The 23,732-nt window shown below is 44.0% G+C and overlaps 1 protein-coding gene across 1 annotated transcript in view; it reads left to right on the forward strand.

Moving 5' to 3' along the window:
* The first annotated feature begins 13,005 nt into the window (after positions 1 to 13,005).
* Positions 13,006 to 23,732, forward strand: part of map2k6 (mitogen-activated protein kinase kinase 6) — a 50,345-nt gene continuing 39,618 nt past the window's right edge. Inside the window, exon 1 of the mRNA XM_046357585.1 lies at positions 13,006 to 13,373. Within this exon, the coding sequence (XP_046213541.1) occupies positions 13,283 to 13,373 (91 nt within the window). The 5' untranslated portion in view covers positions 13,006 to 13,282. The remainder of the gene's footprint in view (positions 13,374 to 23,732) is intronic.

Below are 23,732 nucleotides of genomic sequence, written 5' to 3' on the forward strand. Positions count from 1 at the left end.
GTGGACCTATTTGGGCGGTAAGCAAATTGGAGTGGGTCTAGGGTGTCAGGTAGGGTGGAGGTGATATGGTCCTTGACTAGTCTCTCAAAGCACTTCATGATGACGGAAGTGAGTGCTACGGGGCGGTAGTCGTTTAGCTCAGTTACCTTAGCTTTCTTGGGAACAGGAACAATGGTGGCCCTCTTGAAGCATGTGGGAACAGCAGACTGGTATAGGGATTGATTGAATATGTCCGTAAACACACCGGCCAGCTGGTCTGCGCATGCTCTGAGGGCACGGCTGGGGATGCCGTCTGGGCCTGCAGCCTTGCGAGGGTTAACACGTTTAAATGTCTTACTCACCTCGGCTGCAGTGAAGGAGAGACCGCATGTTTTCGTTGCAGGCCGTGTCAGTGGCACTGTATTGACCTCAAAGCGGGCAAAAAAGTTATTTAGTCTGCCTGGGAGCAAGACATCCTGGTCCGTGACTGGGCTGGGTTTCTTCTTGTAGTCCGTGATTGACTGTAGACCCTGCCACATGCCTCTTGTGTCTGAGCCATTGAATTGAGATTCCACTTTGTCTCTGTACTGACGCTTAGCTTGTTTAATAGCCTTGCGGAGGGAATAGCTGCACTGTTTGTATTCGGTCATGTTGCCAGACACCTTGCCCTGATTAAAAGCAGTGGTTCGCGCTTTCAGTTTCACGCGAATGCTGCCATCAATCTACGGTTTCTGGTTAGGGAATGTTTTTATCGTTGCTATGGAAAAGACATCTTCGACGCACGTTCTAATGAACTCGCACACCGAATCAGCGTATTCATCAATATTTTTATCTGACGCAATACGAAACATGTCCCAGTCCACGTGATGGAAGCAGTCTTGGAGTGTGGAGTCAGCTTGGTCTGACCAGCGTTGGACAGACCTCAGCGTGGGAGCCTCTTGTTTGAGTTTCTGCCTGTAGGCAGGGATCAGCAAAATGGAGTTGTGGTCAGCTTTTCCGAAAGGGGGGCGGGGCAGGGCCTTATATGCGTCGCGGAAGTTAGAGTAACAATGATCCAAGGTTTTACCACCCCTGGTTGCGCAATCGATATGCTGATAAAATTTGGGGAGTCTTGTTTTCAGATTAGCTTTGTTAAAAACCCCAGCTACAATGAATGCAGCCTCCGGATAAATGGTTTCCAGTTTGCAAAGAGTTAAATAAAGTTCGTTCAGAGCCATCGATGTGTCTGCTTGGGGGGGGATATATACGGCTGTGATTATAATCGAAGAGAATTCACTTGGAAGATAATGCGGTCTACATTTGATTGTGAGGAATTCTAAATCAGGTGAACAGAAGGATTTGAGTTCCTGTATGTTTCCTTCATCACACCATGTCTCGTTAGTCATGAGGCATACACCCCCGCCACTCTTCTTACCAGACAGATGTTTGTTTCTGTCGGCGCGATGCGTGGAGAAACCCGTTGGCTGCACCGCATCGGATAGCGTCTTCCCAGTGAGCCATGTTTCCGTGAAGCAGAGAACGTTGCAGTCTCTGATGTCCCTCTGGAATGCCACCCTTGCTCGGATTTCGTCAACCTTGTTGTCAAGAGACTGGACATTGGCAAGAAGAATGCTGGGGAGTGGTGCGCGATGTGCCCTTGTTCGGAGTCTGACCAGAAGACCGCCTTGTTTCCCTCTTTTTCGGAGTCGTTTTCTTGGGTCGCTGCAAGCGATCCATTCCGTTGTCCTGTTTGTAAGGCAGAACACAGGATCCGCATCGCGGAAAACATATTCTTGGTCGTACTGATGGTGAGTTGACGCTGATCTTATATTCAGTAGTTCTTCTCGACTGTATGTAATGAAACCTAAGATGACCTGGGGTACTAATGTAAGAAATAACACGTATAGGGTATTCTAGAAGGAATAGGGAATTATATAGGGTATAGGGTATTATTTAGGGTATAGGGTATTCTATAGGATATAGGGTATAGGGTATTCTAGAAGGAATAGGGAATTATATAGGTATAGGGTATTCTATAGGGTATAGGGTATTCTATAAGGTTTAGGGTAATATATAGGGTACAGGGTATTCTACAGTGCCTTGCGAAAGTATTCGGCCTGTCACGGTTTTCATGTGGTGAAGGAGAGTCGGACCAAACTGCAGCGTGTAGATTGCGATCCATGTTTAATCACACAACGTAACACGAATCCAAAACACAAACTCTACAAAACAATAAACGTAGTGAAAACCGAAACAGCCTTAACTGGTGCAAACTAACACAGACTAAGGACATCAAGACACTCAAGACAATCACCCAAAATACAACCAAAGAATATGGCTGCCTAAATATGGTTCCCAATCAGAGACAATGATAAACACCTGCCTCTGATTGAGAACCACTTCAGACAGCCATAGACTCTCCTAGAACACCCTACTAAGCTACAATCCCACTAAGCTACAATCCCACTAAGCTACACACCACATACAAAAACCCATGTCACACCCTGGCCTGACCAAATACATGAAGAAAAACACAAAATACTTCGACCAGGGCGTGATACGGCCCCCTTGAACTTTGCGACCTTTTGCCACATTTCAGGCTTCAAACATAAAGATATAAAACTGTATTTTTTTGTGAAGAATCAACAACAAGTGGGACACAATCATGAAGTGGAACAACATTTATTGGATATTTCAAACTTTTTTAACAAATCAAAAACTGAAAAATTGGGCGTACAAAATTATTCAGCCCCCTTAAGTTAATACTTTGTAGCGCCACCTTTTGCTGTGATTACAGCTGTAAGTCGCTTGGGGTATGTCTCTATCAGTTTTGCACATCGAGAGACTGAATTTTTTTCCCATTCCTCCTTGCAAAACAGCTCGAGCTCAGTGAGGTTGGATGGAGAGCATTTGTGAACAGCAGTTTTCAGTTCTTTCCACAGATTCTCGATTGGATTCAGGTCTGGACTTTGACTTGGCCATTCTAACACCTGGATATGTTTATTTTTGAACCATTCCATTGTAGATTTTGCTTTATGTTTTGGATCATTGTCTTGTTGGAAGACAAATCTCCGTCCCAGTCTCAGGTCTTTTGCAGACTTCTTCCAGAATGGTCCTGTATTTGGTTCCATCCATCTTCCCATCAATTTTAACCATCTTCCCTGTTCCTGCTGAAGAAAAGCAGGCTCAAACCATGATGCTGCCACCACCATGTTTGACAGTGGGGATGGTGTGTTCAGGGTGATGAGCTGTGTTGCTTTTATGGGTATATGGTACTATATAGGGTATTATGTAGGGTATAGGGTATTCTATCGGGTATATGCTCTTATAAAGGGCATAGGGTATTCTACAGGGTATTATATAAGGTATAGGATATTATATATGGTATTATATGAGGTATTCTATAGGGTATTATATAAGGTATAGGGTATTCTATAGGGTATAGGGTATTCCATAACATTTTGGGTATTTTATAGGGTAAATAGTATTCTATAGGGTATATGATATTCTATGTGGTATAAGGTGTTCTATAGGGTATGGAGTATTATATAGGGTAAAGGGTATTATATAGGGTATAGGGTATTCTATAGGGTATTGGGTATTCTGTAGGGTATAGGGCAGGTATTCCCAAACTGTGGTACGCGCAATGTCGTCAGGGTACGCCAAATACAAATGTGATTCACATAAAAAAAATATTATTATAATAATAAAAATATTCACATTTTCAAATTGTCCATCAAATCAAATCAAATTTTATTTGTCACATACACATGGTTAGCAGATGTTAAATGCGAGTGTAGCGAAATGCTTGTGCTTCTAGTTCCGACAATGCAGTGATAACCAACAAGTAATCTAACTAACAATTCCAAAACTACTGTCTTATACACAGTGTAAGGGGATAAGGAACATGTACATAAGGATATATGAATGAGTGATGGTACAGAGCAGCATACAGTAGATGGTATCGAGTACAGTATATACATATGAGATGAGTGTGTAGACAAAGTAAACAAAGTGGCATAGTTAAAGTGGCTAGTGATACATGTGTTACATAAGGATGCAGTCGATGATGTAGAGTACAGTATATACATATGCATATGAGATGAATAATGTAGGGTAAGTAACATTATATAAGGTAGCATTGTTTAAAGTGGCTAGTGATATATTTACATCATTTCCCATCAATTCCCATTATTAAAATGGCTGGAGTTGGGTCAGTGTCAATGACAGTGTGTTGGCAGCAGCCACTCAATGTTAGTGGTGGCTGTTTAACAGTCTGATGGCCTTGAGATAGAAGCTGTTTTTCAGTCTCTCGGTCCCAGTTTTGATGCACCTGTACTGATCTCGCCTTCTGGATGATAGCGGGGTGAACAGGCAGTGGTTCGGGTGGTTGATGTCCTTGATGATCTTTATGGCCTTCCTGTAACATCGGGTGGTGTAAGTGTCCTGGAGGGCAGGTAGTTTGCCCCCGGTGATGCGTTGTGCAGTCCTCACTACCCTCTGGAGAGCCTTACGGTTGAGGGCGGAGCAGTTGCCGTACCAGGCGGTGATACAGCCCGCCAGGATGCTCTCGATTGTGCATCTGTAGAAGTTTGTGAGTGCTTTTGGTGACAAGCCGAATTTCTTCAGCCTCCTGAGGTTGAATAGGCGCTGCTGCGCCTTCTTCACGACGCTGTCAGTGTGAGTGGACCAATTCAGTTTGTCTGTGATGTGTATGCCGAGGAACTTAAAACTAGCTACCCTCTCCACTACTGTTCCATCGATGTGGATAGGGGGGTGTTCCCTCTGCTGTTTCCTGAAGTCCACAATCATCTCCTTAGTTTTGTTGACGTTGAGTGTGAGGTTATTTTCCTGACACCACACTCCGAGGGCCCTCACCTCCTCCCTGTAGGCCGTCTCGTCATTGTTGGTAATCAAGCCTACCACTGTTGTGTCGTCCGCAAACTTGATGATTGAGTTGGAGGCGTGCGTGGTCACACAGTCGTGGGTGAACAGGGAGTACAGGAGAGGACAGAGTAGCTCAGTTGGTAGAGCATGGCGCTTGTAACGCCAGGGTAGTGGGTTCGATCCCCGGGACCACCCATACGTAGAATGTATGCACACATGACTGTAAGTCGCTTTGGATAAAAGCGTCTGCTAAATGGCATATTTATTATTATATTATTATTATTATATTGAGAGGGCTCAGAACGCACCCTTGTGGGGCCCCCGTGTTGAGGATCAGCGGGGAGGAGATGTTGTTGCCTACCCTCACCACCTGGGGGCGGCCCGTCAGGAAGTCCAGTACCCAGTTGCACAGGGCGGGGTCGAGACCCAGGGTCTCGAGCTTGATGACGAGCTTGGAGGGTACTATGGTGTTGAATGCCGAGCTGTAGTCGATGAACAGCATTTTCACATAGGTATTCCTCTTGTCCAGGTGGGTTAGGGCAGTGTGCAGTGTGGTTGAGATTGCATCGTCTGTGGACCTATTTGGGCGGTAAGCAAATTGGAGTGGGTCTAGGGTGTCAGGTAGGGTGGAGGTGATATGGTCCTTGACTAGTCTCTCAAAGCACTTCATGATGACGGAAGTGAGTGCTACGGGGCGGTAATCGTTTAGCTCAGTTACCTTAGCTTTCTTGGGAACAGGAACAATGGTGGCCCTCTTGAAGCATGTGGGAACAGCAGACTGGTATAGGGATTGATTGAATATGTCCGTAAATTGTATATTTTCCAATGGGGCTATACATTTGGGTGAGGTTTTTTCTCTCACCTGAGTAGCCTCGTTTCACTGCCGAAAATAAAATGAAACCATCTAGTGTTCAGTGAAATAACAACAGAATGTCAAATACAGGTGGCCTAGTCAAATAATGAACATCCAATCACATTAATGCTCTCACAGGAATTCCACTAAGGATCTATATGTAGCCAAATGTAGCTGCTGCTCATTCTGTTTGCTCGAAAATTGATAAATTGTTCAAAGTATGGCCTGCATCCATAGAGACACATACCAGCTTTACTGGTAGTACTGCTACTACCAGCAGTACTACACCTGCACCTGTCGACAACACAAGTTGTTCTGCTTCCACGAGCACACCCAATGCTAGCATCAGTAATTCTACATTTGTTGTTAGTCCAGCTAGCATGGACAATGACAGTTGTGAATCTGATGCAGCCGAAGAACTACTGCCTCCTTACCCAGGAAAGCACCGAACAACAGACAGGGACGTTGGACCATCGAAGAGGCGCAAATATGATGAGAACTACATTGATTCGGGGTCACTTATATTGGGAGTAGTGCCTTTCCTCAGCCACAGTGTGTTATATGTGCAAAAGTACTATCTCACAACTTGATAAAACCTTCACTCTTGCGCAGTCATATAGAAATAAAACATGCCAGTTTGAAAAACAAGCCACGGGAGTTTACAGGGAGTCTCTGGAACTATATTTAATGTGCAGGGACAAAACTGCGATTAGCAAGTTGGAGCTCTTCTCTGTCTGCATTAACAAGGACAACACAGAGGTCTTTACATCATTGTATGATTTTTTTGTGTGCAAATGAACTCTAGCTTACAGACAAGGTCAAATGTGATATAGCGAAGCACCTGAGTGAGTTGGGTGCGCAATTACGCAGGTACTTTCCTGAAACGAATGACACAAACAACTGGATACGTTATCGCTTTCATGCCCTGCCTCCAGTCCACTTACCAATATCTGAACAAGAGAGACTCATTGAAATTGCAACAAGTGGTTCTGTGAAAATTGAAGTTAACCAGAAGCCACTGCCAGATTTCTGGATAGGGCTGCACTCAGAGTATCCTGCCTTGGCAAATCGCACCGTTAAGACACTGATGCCCTTTGCAACCATGTGCCTATGTGAGAGTGGATTCTGAGTCCTCACTGGCATGAAAACAAAATACAGGCACAGACTGTGTGTGGAAAATGATTTAAGACTGAGACTCTCACCAAAACAACCCAACATTGCAGAGTTATGTGCATCCTTTCAAGCACACCCTTCTCATTAACCTATTGTTATTCACAATTTTCGATGAACAAATAAGGTTTTATATGTAAGATGGCTAAATAAACATCTAAATGATTGATTATTATTATATTATTATTTGTGCCCTGGTCCTATAAGAGCTCTTTGTCACTTCCCACGAGCCGGGTTTTGACAAAAACTCACACTCGTTCTAATGTTTAATAAATGTATTGTATAGTGTGTGTGTGTGACAGGCTTACAATGATGGTAAAAAACAACATTTGAGAGTGATCTGACCCTGGTGCTAGAGGGGGTACATCTGACCCTGGTGCTAGAGGGGGTACATCTGACCCTGGTGCTAGAGGGGGTACATCTGACCCTGGTGCTAGAGGGGGTACATCTGACCCTGGTGCTAGAGGTGGTACATCTGACCCTGGTGCTAGAGGGGGTACATCTGACCCTGGTGCTAGAGGAGGTACATCTGACCCTGGTGCTAGAGGGGGTACATCTGACCCTGGTGCTAGAGGGGGTACAGCTGACCCTGGTGCTAGAGGAGGTACATCTGACCCTGGTGCTAGATGGGGGTTCGCAGCTGGAGATTAAATGTTTGAAGGAGTACGGGACTATAAAAAGCTTGGGAATCACTCCAATAGGGTATTCTACACGGCGGGGTTTCTCCAACTCGGTCCTCGGGACTACCAAGGGGTACACATCTTGTTTTGTTGCCCTAGCACTACACAGCTGATTACAAATAATCAACTAACCATCAAGCTTTCATTATTTGAATAAGCTGTGTAGTGATAGGGAAACAAAACAAAACGTTACATCCCTTGGTGGTCCCGAGGACAAGAGTTTGGGAAAAGCTGCTACAGGGTGTTTAGGCCAGGGCTGTTAACCTCTGACCCTACGAGGTCCAGAACCTGCTGCTGTCCTGTTCTACCTGATCATTAATTACACCCACCTGGTGTCCCAGGTCTAAATCGGTGACTGATTAAGGGGAAGGAGGCTTATTCTGGCTGGCTAACAGTAGACAACACTAGACAAGAAGAAGATACTCTCTAGGCTTCTGTATGCCGGGCACACAGCCTACTACCATAAATAGCTTTGCTCTGTTGCCATTTCTGTTGTGGTTTGAGTTTCTGTCTTGGCTGTAGATACCCATGATAAAGTCAGACTTTAAAAAATAATAATAGCAACTAAGACTTTTCTGTGTACTCTGCAGAGGTTGGGTGCATTTGGATCAATTACAACATCATTTCCTTGGGTGAAACATAACATGCATTTGGATGATCAAAGGCTTACTGTGTGTGCAGGTGTGGGTTTAGAGAGGACGTCATTACTTTACATACATGACCTCTTTCCCTTTATCTGACCCCCTTCTCATCTCTCTCTGTCTCTCTCTGTCCCCTTTTCATTTCTCTCTATCTGACCCCCTTCTCATCTCTCTCTGTCTCTCTCTGTCTCGCTCTGTCTCTCTCTGTCCCCTTTTCATTTCTCTCTATCTGACCCCCTTCTCATCTCTCTCGGTCTCTCTCTCTCTCTCTCTGTCCCCTTTTCATTTCTCTCTATCTGACACCCTTATTATCTCTCTCTGTGTCTCTCTCTCTTTCTATCTGACCCCCTTCTCATCTCTCTCTGTCTCTCTTTCTATCTGACCCCCTTCTCATCTCTCTCTGTCTCTCTTTCTATCTGACCCCCTTCTCATTTCTCTCTCTCTCTTTCTATCTGTCCCCTTTTCATCTCTCTCTTTCTCTCTATCTGACCCCCTTCTCATTTCTCTCTGTCTCTCTTTCTATCTGACCCCCTTCTCATTTCTCTCTCTCTCCCTTTCTATCTGACCCCCTTTTCATCTCTCTCTTTCTCTCTGTCTCTCGATCTGTCCCCTTCTCATCTCTCTCTCTCTGTGCCCCCTCTACACAATCTGGCCACTAAATACCGAATCCAGGGCCTTCAGCAGGGTCACCCAGTACATGACTCAGAACCTGGCCAGCTCCTCTGGACACGCGGTGGAAAAGTATTGTACTGTTTATTTATTTTTATCTCACGTTTATTTAACCATGAAGTCCCATTGAGGTCAGAGGACGTCTTTCCCAATGGAGCCCTGCATTTTCAGGTCCCCATTGGGAAAAGGTAAGATGTATATGTTATGGTTATATGAATGGAGGTCGGGGTGTCATCTGATATAGTTTGTTGAACATTTTCAGCTGAAGTCCATACATTATGAAGTCCATACATTAGTCTTTACAATAATCATTGCATTCATTAAAAGGCCCAATGCTGTCCAAAACCATTTTGGAACAATACTGTCAAATTGTGAAAATGATGATAATGACATTTTAGGGTAAGAGCTATTTGAATAGACTGTCTGAAATGTCACTCTGTTTTAGTGGGTCATCACTAGGCGGTAAATTAGTTATTTGACCAATAAGAAATAGTTCCAAACCGCTCTGCCAAATTCAGCGAGTTTTCAGTTTTCTCCTCTCCATTGAGACCACTCCCAGACAGTCTTTGCAAAATTCTTCCTTGAAAAAATTGCTTTTTGCTACGAAGATATATATATATTTTTAAACAATTTTAATTGAAAACAATCACAGTAATATAATTAATTGTTACTCAGTAATGATTTGATATTGAGATAAAAACACTGCATTGGACATTTAACAATTAGTTCAATGAGTGAAACATGGACTGGACAATAATAATGTTGACAACATTGCAGGTACCAGTCTGCCCTTCAGACTGGAGAAGTGGCCCTGAGGGACACCTGTCTACAATACCTGTCCTGGAACCTGTCCTCCGTACTGCAGAGTGGGGAGTGGACCACCGTCAGCATCGACCTGCTCATGACCCTGCTGCAGCGTTTAGACCTCATCTTGAAGGTACAGTAGGCCCACTCCGTGGTAGCCTGATTGCAGATCTGTTTACACTCTCTGACCGACTCCTTGTCAATCATTGTCACGTAATTGTCTGCCTCATCCTAGATCTGTTTGTGTCGGCAATACATCACAAACAGACATGGGAGCAGGCTAACTCCTGTGTATTACTCCATCTTATGATTATGTACAGAACTATTGAACCATTTTTAACTTGTATGTGTGTCTTTGCAATGTGTATATATACTGTATTTATTTCATTACTTGTTACTTTTATTTCTTATTCTTATTATTTTGTTATAACTGTATTGTTGGTAAAGGACTTGTAAGTAGGCATTTCACTGTGAGGTCTACTACACCTGTTGTATTCGGCATTTCACTGTAAGGTCTACCTACACCTGTTGTATTCGGCATTTCACTGTAAGGTCTACCTACACCTGTTGTATTCGGCATTTCACTGTAAGGTCTACTACACCTGTTGTATTCGGCATTTCACTGTAAGGTCTACTACACCTGTTGTATTCAGCATTTCACTGTAAGGTCTACTACACATGTTGTATTCAGCATTTCACTGTAAGGTCTACTATACATGTTGTATTCAGCATTTCACTGTAAGGTCTACTACACCTGTTGTATTCAGCATTTCACTGTAAGGTCTACTACACCTGTTGTATTCAGCATTTCACTGTAAGGTCTACTACACCTGTTGTATTCAGCATTTCACTGTAAGGTCTACTACACCTGTTGTATTCAGCATTTCACTGTAAGGTCTACTACACCTGTTGTATTCGGCATTTCACTGTAAGGTCTACTACACATGTTGTATTCAGCATTTCACTGTAAGGTCTACTACACCTGTTGTATTCAGCATTTCACTGTAAGGTCTACTACACCTGTTGTATTCAGCATTTCACTGTAAGGTCTACTACACCTGTTGTATTCAGCATTTCACTGTAAGGTCTACCTACACCTGTTGTATTCAGCATTTCACTGTAAGGTCTACCTACACCTGTTGTATTCAGCATTTCACTGTAAGGTCTACTACACCTGTTGTATTCAGCATTTCACTGTAAGGTCTACTACACCTGTTGTATTCAGCATTTCACTGTAAGGTCTACTACACCTGTTGTATTCAGCATTTCACTGTAAGGTCTACTACACCTGTTGTATTCAGCATTTCACTGTAAGGTCTACTACACCTGTTGTATTCAGCATTTCACTGTAAGGTCTACTACACCTGTTGTATTCAGCATTTCACTGTAAGGTCTACTACACCTGTTGTATTCAGCATTTCACTGTAAGATCTACTACACCTGTTGTATTCAGCATTTCACTGTAAGATCTGTGACTCTGAATTTCGGGATGAGGTGGAGCTGTTCATGGCGCTGGAGGCCTGGATCAACCAGAACGAGCCGGATTCTCTAACAGCGGAGAACGCTCTCAGAGCCGTCCGTCAACCACATCATGGCTGCAACCAACCAGCCAGCCAGCCAGCCAGCCAACCAACCAACCACATCATGTCTGCAACCAACCAGCCAGCCAACCAACCACATCACGGCTGCAACCAACCAGCCTGCCAACCAGCCAACCACCCAACCAACCAACCAACCACATGTCTGCAACCAACCAACCAGCCAGCCAGCCAACCAACCAACCACATCACGGCTGCAACCAACCAGCCTGCCAACCAGCCAACCAGCCAACCAACCAACCAACCAACCACATCATGTCTGCAACCAACCAACCAGCCAGCCAACCAACCACATCACGGCTGCAACCAACCAACCAGCCAGCCAACCAACCAACCAACCAACCAACCAACCAACCAACCAACCAGCCACATCATGTCTGCAACCAACCAACCAACCAGCCAGCCAACCAACCACATCATGTCTGCAACCAACCAACCAACCAACCAACCAACCAACCAACCAACCAACCAACCAACCAACCAACCAACCAACAAGCCAGCCTGCCAACAAGCCAGCCTGCCAACCAACCAACCAGCCAGCCAGCCAGCCTGCCAATGAACCAACCAGCCAGCCAGCCAACCATCCAGCCAACCAACCAACCAACCAGCCTGCCAGCCAGCCAGCCAGCCAGCCAGCCAGCCAGCCAGCCTGCCAGCCAACTAGCCAGCCAACTAGCCAGCCAGCCAACCAGCCAGCCTGCCAACCAACCAGCCAGCCTGCCAACGAACCAACCAGCCAGCCAACCATCCAACCAACCAGCCAGCCAACCAGCCTGCCAGCCAACCAGCCAGCCAGCCTACCAGCCTACCAACCAGCCAGCCTGCCAGCCAACCAGCCAGCCAACCAACCAGCCAACCAACCAACCAGCCTGCCAGCCAACCAGCCAGCCAGCCAACCAACCAACCAGCCAGCCAACCAGCCAACCAGCATGTCTGCAATGTATAGAATGAATGGATAGCAGACCATACCTGTTTGATAACATTTTGTACAGTATGTATATTCAAGATCAATATGTCGTTACAAGCTTTGCTTTAGCGATGTTTTAAAAGCTATTTCTCTGTGCTATTATACCCAAGACATTCACCTCGAAGGGTCACTCGTCTCACCCATGTAGCATACCTAGGCATTACAAACCAAAGTACTAGAAACCATGTTGAAAGCGAAATTGATTGAATGCATTTAGTTCATTTGTATAATAAATAACACAAAGGTTATACAAATCGTGATTAGATTCATGGTCCCTTTGCTTTAAAAAAAAATCATAATAGATAACTAATATTATCTTAGTAAAGATTAACGTTTTTTGTGGGGGGTGGTATTATTCTCAAGCTGTTTACCAAGGAGGAGGTTGATAAAAACTGTTTCCTCTTCATTGACATTACCACTGATGATATCTCTCGCTTGCGGTACCATTCAATAAAGCAAAATTATTCCAGGACAGATTGACTGTGTGTTTCCAATATTTAAGAGTGATGTATTACAAGTAGCCTATGCCTGTTGTTATTATGTCGGCATACGAGTGCAAACAAAAGTGGAACTTCAAGTTTTATTTCATGTAAATCATAATATACTTTAAATTAATATTTTGTATTTAGCCTACAAGAAAACATACAGATCATTTATCACACATAGCCGTACTCAGATACTGTAATAAAGTAATACTATACTGTAATACAGTACGCATAACTACAGTATGGACTACAGTTCCCACCATCCTTTACGCTCAAGCAGGAAGAACGTTCGTAATATAGGCCAATGCCACTCACTGTCTGATCCAAGTTAGGAGCTTTCAGCTGCCAGCCGTGGCCCATTATGTAAGTGCCGCTGAGAATTATTTGCAGTGCCATTGCAAAACGACCCGTTTCCTGACCGTTTTGCAAGGTGTGCAATTGTAATATTGCTCTTTGCACGGACACACACGGTTCAGACGCAAAAAGGCTCCAAGTGCATGAAGATCGCGGCTTGTATTCCGCATCCTTGTTGCAAAGCAAGTCGCTGAAGCAAGCTTCGGTGCGAGGGCGATGGAGGGAGGGAGTGAGAAAGAAGGCAACGTCTCTAGTGCATCCCCTCCCCCCCATCAAAGCAAAGGGGAAATGTCTCAGCCAAAGGGAGGTAAGACTATATTACATGCGATCTGTGCAAAACGACTGAAATGCAATTAGTTATGCATTGTCTGCAATGTGCATTGCTGCAGGTTGAATATCGTCAATGCATGTTAAAGTTTATGCGGTAAAAGGATCAGTTGCATTTCCTGTTTAGATCTTCCCCTTTGCAGAGTTCCTGGTAAAACGATGCTGTCTGTCTGTCTGTACTCTCAGCATATAATAGCTAGATGCTTTCTGCTCATGTTGATGGTATTTGCAGTCCTCTTGTACCAGGGATGTTATAACCTAATTAAAGCTGTCACATAGTCAGCAACTCCCTGCAGACATATTGCAACGCCTTTTCTGTAAAGCATGTACGACCACATGCACATTTCGACGAGATGTTGCCTTTGCAAGGTAATGCATCAAATGCGTTTATTGCAGTGCATCGATTAACTGCGTAACTGTAAACTTTGCTATTACAATACGTGCGTTGTAAATGGGGAGTCGGGCGGGACACGATTACAATGGTTACGTTTCAATTGGTTAAGTTCAGTTCAAACTGCTCAGGATAATCACACTGAAGTTCTTTTGACAATTTTATTAAATGCAGTTTTATTTTCACTGTTAGTGGTGCATAATGGAAATAATTGGGACGCCTATAGACCTAGGTAGACATTTAAAAAAAGTTAAAAGCTAAATATAGAAACAGGGCAGTAGGCTATTAAAATAGGAGTCTCCAAGCAAAACATCCCTGCCACATTCACTAAGTAAAAGCTCAGACACAGGTACAATTGCCAAACGGTTACCTGCTGACAGTACCTGGTACCTGTGATGAGTGCCTGCAGTCAATCTCTTTTGTGTTCACGCAGCAAAGACCTTGTAAGTTGTCAGTCACTCAGCCTTGTTAAAATTCTACTAAGCAGAAGGTGGCAGTGTCTTTTTTTTGGGGGGGGGTGGCAATTCATAGCTGTGCGTATTGCTTATGGTCTAGATTCCAAGCTATCTGCTTTAATGTTGCTATTTTGTAGAAAACCCTTGTTGATACTAGCAAGATGGCCACAGCTGTATAACTACCTAGCAAGAAACGATTTAATTCACTCTCCAGGTTGAATAATAATTCACTCTCCAGGTTCGTTGCTACCGGGTCGGCACGCAGCAGGTACAGCTTCTGTTCTAGCAAGAGAAAGAACAGCTTGCCACTGTATTAAGTGTCTATCGGCAGTGAGATTCTCATTTGTTTCTTGCTTATTTCTCTCGAGGTGGACCACTGTACAAGAAGACTAGACCTAGAGACAATCTCTACAACCCTCTGGAATGTATTGCTATTGATCTCCGTTGTGCTTGATTAATTAATCAATTAAGGTCACTGATCAATTAGAAACGCCCCTCACCTGGTTGTCTTGGTCTTAATTGGACACACATTGACAGAAACCAGAAGTCACTCGTCTCGTTCCTCCACTGAAGACGTTTTGAATATTGATGAATATTTTCATCGTTTTTTTCACAACAATAATTGTCCCGTTACTCCGATCCATCTAAACTCATTAATTTGATGATTCCTTTCCACTAGTGTCCTTTTTATTTATTTTAAAGACCTAGACAGTGGAGTTCTTAACTAATCAGTGGCCTTACTTTATCAATGAAGAACAAGGGGAGAAGACAAAATCCACAGACACTCAGCCCTCCATGCAATGATGTCAAGGATGCACATGGTCCATAGCTGCAGGCCTCTGCACTTAGTGGACCCTACTGCATTCCTAAGGCCAAGGCAAACATCTATTTTAACATATCATCAAGGAGAAACATGCGTACGATTTTTTTTAAATAAGATTTGCATAGCCAGGATGGCTATTATCGACGGTGTCCCAAATGACACCCATATCACCTGAATAGTGCACTACTTTTGTACTAAGCCCAATGGGTGCTGGTCTAAGGTAGTGCACTACATAGGCGAATAGGGTGTCATTTGGAACATAACCAACTACTTTGTTGTGAGGTCGTCTAGTATGGGCTCTCCTATTGCAGATGGTTGGTTTTTCACAGTCCGAGGGTCAGGTTAGATTATTGCGTAACTAACAGGTTACACACCTGTTTTGTTGAAGTAAAGGTTTTGTCTGTAATCCCACCCACCAAACACACACACACACACACACACGTGAATGTACACACGACACAAAACAATGTGTTTAACAACAAAGCCGATGCGAATGCATCTTCGGCGCAAAACGGACTGGGTTGGCCTGGAATCATGAGATTATTGACAACATATAAAGTATATTTAGTCTCCAATGTTTCTTGAAAACTTAAATACATTTGCACAATAAACACTTGTTGTCGCTGAAATACATCATTACAGTTATTAGTTACTTAGCTGTTGAATTTTTCCCATATTGTCAGACTTGGTATGAATCAAAACGCCTAAAAACACTTCAAAATACAATTTGCTGGATCAAGCCACCTACGAACCCCCACCATAGTATCTATCTGGCCATCCACAAACACAACAACGCACAGCTTTCTACACCTGCAACCCACACACACGCACAGCACACACACTGCCTGGCTGGCTGTGCAGGATATGACCAGCTAGTGGCTCGCCCCTGATTGGCAGCAATATTTACCTTTACCTGTGGGCTTCTGTCAATACAGGTGAAACGTCAACCCCCCCCCCCCACACACACACACACACACACACACACACTGCCGTTGCAGCGAATGGTGACGCTTTCTACGTGGTAAATACAAAGGACTATTTTAATTAATGGACTCGGCTGGTTTGGGACTATTTTAATTAATGGACTCGGCTGGTTTGGGACTATTTTAATTAATGGACTCGGCTGGTTTGGGACTTTCTATGTGATATTAAGTCGGAACAATGTATTCACACTTTTGTTTAATCTGTGCAAAATAAAAAACCACCTGCGAAACGGTTTCCAATTGAGTATTTACATTGTTAGTAATGCTGCACCCCAGACGTTGTAGTGTGAGCAAACCTTACAGATACACATGTTCTTTCCTTTAGTAAAGGCTCTGGAAATGCATTTTTTAAATATTTATTTTTACAAAATAAACTAAAATGCTGTGATAGGAAATTTATCAAGACTAGATATTCTGCAAGTGATACTGGCTCCTGCTCTAATTCTTGTGCAAGATAAGGGCGTGCAAGTGTCAACCCTAAGATGGGATGTGTTTACAAAGGGGGAGGGGCTACCAGACATCTATGTGTTTCTGTCATCACTGTCTCGTCGTGTCAGTAGGGACTAGGGAGTAAATGATGCTGACAGTCTTTAAATAAAATTAAAATAAAAAAAATGCAGTTAGTTTGGCCCAGAGACGGACCGTTGTGCTTTCATCATTGTCTGTTGTACTGTGCTGTGGCACTGGGGATGGTGATGGCAGCAAGTCGGCCAGCCAGTGGCCCTCTCAGTGTGTGTCCCTGTCCTCTGCCGTCTGCCACTGTAGCCCAGCCTCAGCCGACCCTCTTGCCCCAGCCTGGCCTGCACAAACACCCCATTTGTCATGCAAATAGACCCTGCATCGTTTTCAGCTGCACAGATAGTAAATTTGCTGTTTCGACGGGCCTATTGTTGGTCTTGTTCCAAGCCTATAGTGGCTTTCTGCTGCAATAACAGTAGGATTGTTCACTGCATTGTTAGCTGATGATCCACTAAGTGTGTGTGTGTGTGTGTGTGTGTGTGTGTGTGTGTGTGTGTGTGCGCAGAGATGGAAAGTATTTGTTACATATATTTGAAACACAGTGCCTTCATAAGGTATTTAAACCCCTAGACTTAATGCACAAATTGTGGTCTTACAGCTCGAATAAATTTTTTATTAAATATATATTATTTTTCTCTCACCCATCTACACACAATACCCCATAATGACAAAATATATATATTTTATTTTTTGAGATGTTTGCACATTTAGTTGAAAATGTAAACACAGAAACATATCATTTACATAAGTGTTCACACCCCTGAATCAGTACTTTTTGTTGTTGCTAGAAAGGCATTTCACTGCACTTCTGACATTAAACCACCTTTGGTAGAGATTACAGCTGTGAGACTTTCTGTGTAAGTCTCTCAGTGTTCCACACCTGGATTGTGCTACATTTTCCCATGTATCCTTTAAAAACATTATTCAAATTGTTTTATTGATCATTGCTAGACAACAATTTGCAGGTCTTTCCATAAATTTTCAAGCAGATTTAAGTCAAAACTGTAACTCGGCCACTCAGGAACATTCATTGTCTTCTTGGTAAATAAGTTTAGTGTAGATTTGGCCTTGGTGTTTTAGATTATTGTCCTGCTGAAAGGTGCATTAATCTCCCAGTGTCTGGTGGAAAGGAGACTGAACCAGATTTTCCTCTAGGATTTTGCCTGTGCTTAGCTCCATTCAATACATTTTTTTATCCTGAAAAACTCTCCAGTACTTGACGATTACAAAGCATACCCATAACATGATGCAGCCACCACTATGCTTGAAAATATGGAGAGTGGTACACAGGCATGTGTTAGATTTGTCTGAGTATTTTGTAATTTGTATTACACTGGACTGAACTACACTCCAATGCATTTTGCAATAAGATACTTTCGAGGGCTTTAATTTGTATTTTCAAAATATTTTTTCTGTACAAATTTTGTTTGGGCCCCCTTTCAACCTGCATTGGTATCAGAAGTTTGATTGCGCTATGGTCTGATACGAGTTTATTCTAAATGTGTATGTGAAAATGAACAATTGCAATGCATGCTGAGTATTATTCTAATGAGCTCCACCCTGAAGCACGGCCAATAATAATACCCAGTGTGCTTTTCAGTTCATTTTGGTATGTTCATTTTCACATACGTATTTACATTTAAGCAGTTCAGCAGACACTCTTATCCAAAGGGATTTACAGTCCGTGCATTAAACTAAGGTAGATAAAGAATCACATTTCACAGTCATAGCAAGTAAATCGTTTCTGTAACCCTTGCTAAGAATGTTGTTGCTGTTCGGGCCCGGCTTCTTGCAAATTTAGCACATTGATTCACTCTCCGGCATGCATCATGCTCTCTCGTACAGTAACCACTTACACAGTTGCAAAATCAAGATGTAGCAGCAGGAATAGAAATGTCTACTCAAATTCCAACATAATAACACTGTCTGCAAGAGGGCATGTAGTGAACTATACTCTACTCTACTTTACTGTACTGAACCCTACTCTGCTTTAATGTGATGTCCAAACTTGTGAAACATGAGGAGAATGACATTCATATCCTTAACAGATCAGGGACCCGTGATGTAATTCTGGTACCGGGTGTAAATCCACTTCGCATACTGTAGTTCAATAACCAAAATAGATTTTCTTTTCTAACTCGAGGTGTCATGTCATAAGATGAAACCCCATTTTTCTCTGCAGACATTTTTTTTCATCTTCATCCGTAGCAGATATTTAGCAGTTTTTGGAAAACGTGGTCGTAAACCTGAGGGGGATTTTACTGTATTTCCGTTACCAAAGTTTGCATCTGCATATTTCTTCCACTAAAATCGTTTTTTGTAACGTTTTCAGTGGAAATTGTGAAGTGTTCCTTGTGCATAGAGTTGTATGGTTTGTTAAACTTTCAAATCAATGGTTTTTGTTTCACATACATTTGAATGTAAAAAAACAATAACAAATGAATCAAAGCTCAATTCCTTTATAGACCACCACACCAAGCCATCTGTGCAGGATAAAGCTTGATGCGCCAGGACAGTGGTTGGCAAATGAATGTCAACACAAAGTACAACGTAGTCAGACTGCAAGACAAGACGGTAGATGGCTACGCAGGGTTAAGATGACGCATGCATCTTCACGAGCCTGGAGCTCTCTGTGACTCTCTCTGTGACTCTCTCTGTGACTCTCTCTGTGACTCTCTGTGCTGGAGCTCTCTGTGACTCTCTCTGTGACTCTCTCTGTGACTCTCTCTGTGACTCTCTCTGTGACTCTCTGTGACTCTCTGTGCTGGAGCTCTCTGTGACTCTCTCTGTGACTCTCTCTGTGACTCTCTCTGTGCTGGAGCTTTCTGTGACTCTCTCTGTGACTCTCTGTGACTCTCTCTGTGCTGGAGCTCTCTGACTCTCTCTGTGAATCTCGCTGTGCTGGAGCTCTCTGTGACTCTCTCTGTGACTCTCTCTGTGCTGGAGCTCTCTGTGACTCTCTGTGAATCTCTCTGTGCTGGAGCTCTCTGTGACTCTCTGTGAATCTCTGTGCTGGAGCTCTCTGTGACTCTCTCTGTGACTCTCTGTGCTGGAGCTCTCTGTGACTCTCTCTATGTGCTGGAGCTCTCTGTGACTCTCTGTGACGGACCTCTCTGTGACTCTCTCTGTGCTGGAGCTCTCTGATATGAGCATAAATCTAGTCTGCTCTTCATTCATCCTGCCTGGAGCCAGCCACCCCACGTTGAATGGGATCACAGCAGGTCTCCAGCAGTGTATTCTCTCTCTCCCTGATCTCAAAGGGGAAGAAGTCTGCATCTACTCTGTAGCTGAGGTTTACTGCACGGCGCGTATGTCAAAGTAATACATTCAACGCGACACAGCTGAATCCTAACATTCATCTGGAAACCTCATCAGGCTTCCTGAATAAGCAATCAGCTCCTTTCTCTACACGGCATTGACGCGGCTGACACCTTTTTCATGCACTTCTCCTGGCATAACCTCCCTCCCTGCAACTATAATGCTACAATTGTTTTCATTTAACCTTTTCATTTCTTGAAGGGCCGTTTTAGGAAAATTGATTTGGTGTGTCCTGAAGGGCTGTAGAGTTCATGTATGTTTTAGTAAATCAATGTCACGTGTCTGAAACAACATTTCTTGGTTCCTCTATGGCTGCGTTGACACATGCATCCCAATTTGGATCTTTTGCCTAATTATTGGCAAGAGCTGATCTGATTGGTCCAAAGACCAATTAGTGTTAAAAGATCAGAATTGGCCTGCCTGGTTAAACCTATCAAGATAGAGGGTGAACTTTGGCACCCCGGCTCTGCTGGATGCAATAAATAGGCCTAGCCATTGTCATCATGGCTGGATCAAAGGTGTTTTGATATTAAAGCATTCGGGTGGCAGTGCACTTAGCTGCCCCCTGCCTGATTACCAGCTGGACCTTGTGTGCAATTGACCAATAAAGTGATCTCTCTTAAACCCCCCCCCCCCCCCCCCCCAGCTAGCACACTGAGGAAAAGAAAGCTTGATGACCTGCGAATTACTGCTCTCCGGTTACCACCGAGAGAGTACATCTCATCTCATGGCATGCTATCCCAAATGGAACCCTATTCCCTACATAGTGCACTACTTAGGGAACATCTGTGCACTATATAGGGAATAGGGTGCCATTTGGAATGCTATGACAGTACTCTGGATGTGGGACAGACAAGCTGTCTGGAGGTAAATAGACAAGACATTTTGATGCACGTTTTTAAATGGTGATTGGGGAAGGTTCCTGGATTTGAATAGGAAGTGCTTTTAATTATGTTGAACCAAGGTACAGAGAGCTGGTGGGCTAACTCACATGTTAACAACACACCTGTTCGGGTTTTCTAAAGGTCATGGCTGTCAGGCTGCTTACTTAGCGAGAACAGCGGCTTCCTGCTTCGGCTCACACCGAGGCTCAAACCCAGGACTTCCTGCCTTCCTAGCACCTATGACTGCCCTCCTGAAGCGTCTTACCAGTTGGCGCCACGCAAAAAAAAGCAAACTATTCGCTGATGCAAGTGTGGACACTATAGGTTCAGGAGTTCGTTTCACACATCCCCATGTGCTACGTAAACATCTCTCTCGACTCTCCAGCCACTTGTGGTGTGTGTGGGTGTATTGTTGAATAAAACAGGGCGTCACCTGGTCCACTTGGCATCATATACAGTTGATGTCGGAGGTTTACATACACCTTAAACTCAGTTTTTCACAATTCCTGACATTTAATCATAGTAAATATTTCCTGTCTTAGGTCAGTTAGGATCACCACTTTATTTTAAGAATGTGAAATGTCAGAATAATAGTAGGGTGATTTATTTCAGCTTTAATTTCTTTCATCACTCAATTAGTATTTCGTAGCATTTAAATTGTTTAACTTTTTTTTTGTCCCGTTCCTCCTGACAGAGCTGGTGTAACTGAGTCAGGTTTGTAGGCCTCCTTGATCGTACACGCTTTTTAAAGTTCTGCCCACACATTTTCAAAATGATTGAGGTCAGGGCTTTGTGATGGCCACTCCAATAGCTTGACTTTGTTGTCCTTAAGCCATTTTGCCACAACTTTGTGAGTATACTGGAGGTCATTGTCCATTTGGAAGACACATTTGCAACCAAAATTTAACTTCCTGACTGATGTCTTGAGATGTTGCTTCAATATATCCACGTAATTTTCCTTTCTCATGGTGCAATCTATTTTGTGAAGTGAACCAGTCCCTCCTGCAGCAAAGCACCCCCACAACATGATGCTGCCATCCCCGTGCTTCACGGTTGGGATGGTGTTCTTCGGCTTGCAAGTGTCCCCATTTTTCCTCCAAACATAACGATGGTCATTATGGCCAAACAGTTATATTTTTGTTTCATCAGACCAGAGTACGATCTTTGTCCCCATGTGCAGTTGCAAACCGTAGTCTGGCTTTTTTATTGCGGTTTTTGAGCAGTGGCTTCTTCCTTGCTGAGTGGCCTTTCAAGTTATGTTTGTATAGGACTTGTTTTACTGGGATATAGATACTTTTGTACCTGTTTCCTCCAGCATCTTCACAAGGTCCTTTGCTGTTGTTCTGGGATTGATTTGCACATTTTGCAACAAAGTACGTTCATCTCTAGGAGACAGAACGCGTCTACTTCCTGAGCGGTATGACGGCTGTGTGGTCCCATGGTGTTTATACTTGCGTACTATTGTTTGTACAGATGAAAGTGGTAACTTCAGGCATTTGGAAATTGCTCCCAAAGATGAACCAGACTTGTGGAGGTCTACCATTTTTTTCCTGAGGTCTTGGCTGATTTCTTTTGTTTTTCCCATGATGTCAAGCAAAGAGGCACTGAGTTTGAAGGTAGGCCTTGAAATACATCCACAGGTACACATCTATTTGACTCAAATTATGTCAATTAGCCTATCAGAAGCTTCTAAAGCCATGACTTAATTTTCTGGAATTTTCCACGCTATTTAAAGGCACAGTCAACTTAGTGTGTAGAATTGTGATACAGTGAAATATTCTGTCTGTAAACAATTGTTCGAAAAATTACTTGTGTCAGGCACAAAGTAGATGTCCTAACCGACTTGCCAAAACTATAGTTTGTTAGCAAGAAATTTGTGGAGTGGTTGGAAAAACGAGTTTTAATGACTCCAACCTAAATCTATGTAAACGTCCAACTTCAACTGTAAGTAACTGGAATGAAATGGCCCTGCAGTTCCACAGATTGTGTCATCTAATCTCGGGGACCAATTTATTTTATTTTCTTCTACCTGGACTGTAACACCCTAGCCTCTTACATCCAGCCAATTCAACCAGGCCGGTAAGCCTACATCCTGCTGAAGCCTGACCAATTCAACCAGGCCGGTAAGCCTACATCCTGCTGAAGCCTGGCTAAGTCAACCAGGCCGGTAAGCCTACATCCTGCTGAAGCCTGACCAATTCAACCAGGCCAGTAGGTCCTACATCCTGCTGAAGCCTGGCTAAGTCAACCAGGCCGGTAGGCTGACATCCTGCTGAAGCTTGGCCAATTCAACCAGGCCAGTAGGTCCTACATCTTGCTGAAGCCTGGCTAAGTCAACCAGGCCGGTAGGCTGACATCCTGCTGAAGCTTGGCCAATTCAACCAGGCCAGTAGGTCCTACATTCTGCTGAAGCCTGGCTAAGTCAACCAGGCCAGTAGGTCCTACATTCTGCTGAAGCCTGGCCAACTCAACCAAGCCGGCAGGCCTACATCCTGCTGAAGCCTGGCCAGCTTAACCAGGCCGGTAGGCCTACATCCCGCTGAAGCCTGGCCAGCTTAACCAGGCCGGTAGGCCTACATCCTGCTGAAGCCTGGCCAGCTTAACCAGGCCGGTAGGCCTACATCCTGCTGAAGCCGGGCCAACTCAACAAGGCCGGGAGGCCTACATCCTGCTGAAGCCGGGCCAACTTAACCAAGCCGGTAGGCTGACATCCTGCTGAAGCTTGGCCAACTCAACCAGGCCGGTAGGCCTACATCCTGCTGAAGCCTGGCCAACTCAACCTGGCCGGTAGGCCGACATCCTGCTGAAGCCTGGCCAACTCAACCAGGCCGGTAGGCCGACATCCTGCTGAAGCCTGGCCAACTCAACCAGCCTGGTAGGCCGACATCCTGCTGAAGCCTGGCCAACTCAACCAGCCTGGTAGGCCGACATCCTGCTGAAGCCTGGCCAACTCAACCAGCCTGGTA

The sequence above is a fragment of the Oncorhynchus gorbuscha genome, linkage group LG07, assembly GCF_021184085.1.
Source record: "Oncorhynchus gorbuscha isolate QuinsamMale2020 ecotype Even-year linkage group LG07, OgorEven_v1.0, whole genome shotgun sequence".
NCBI lineage: Eukaryota > Metazoa > Chordata > Actinopteri > Salmoniformes > Salmonidae > Oncorhynchus > Oncorhynchus gorbuscha.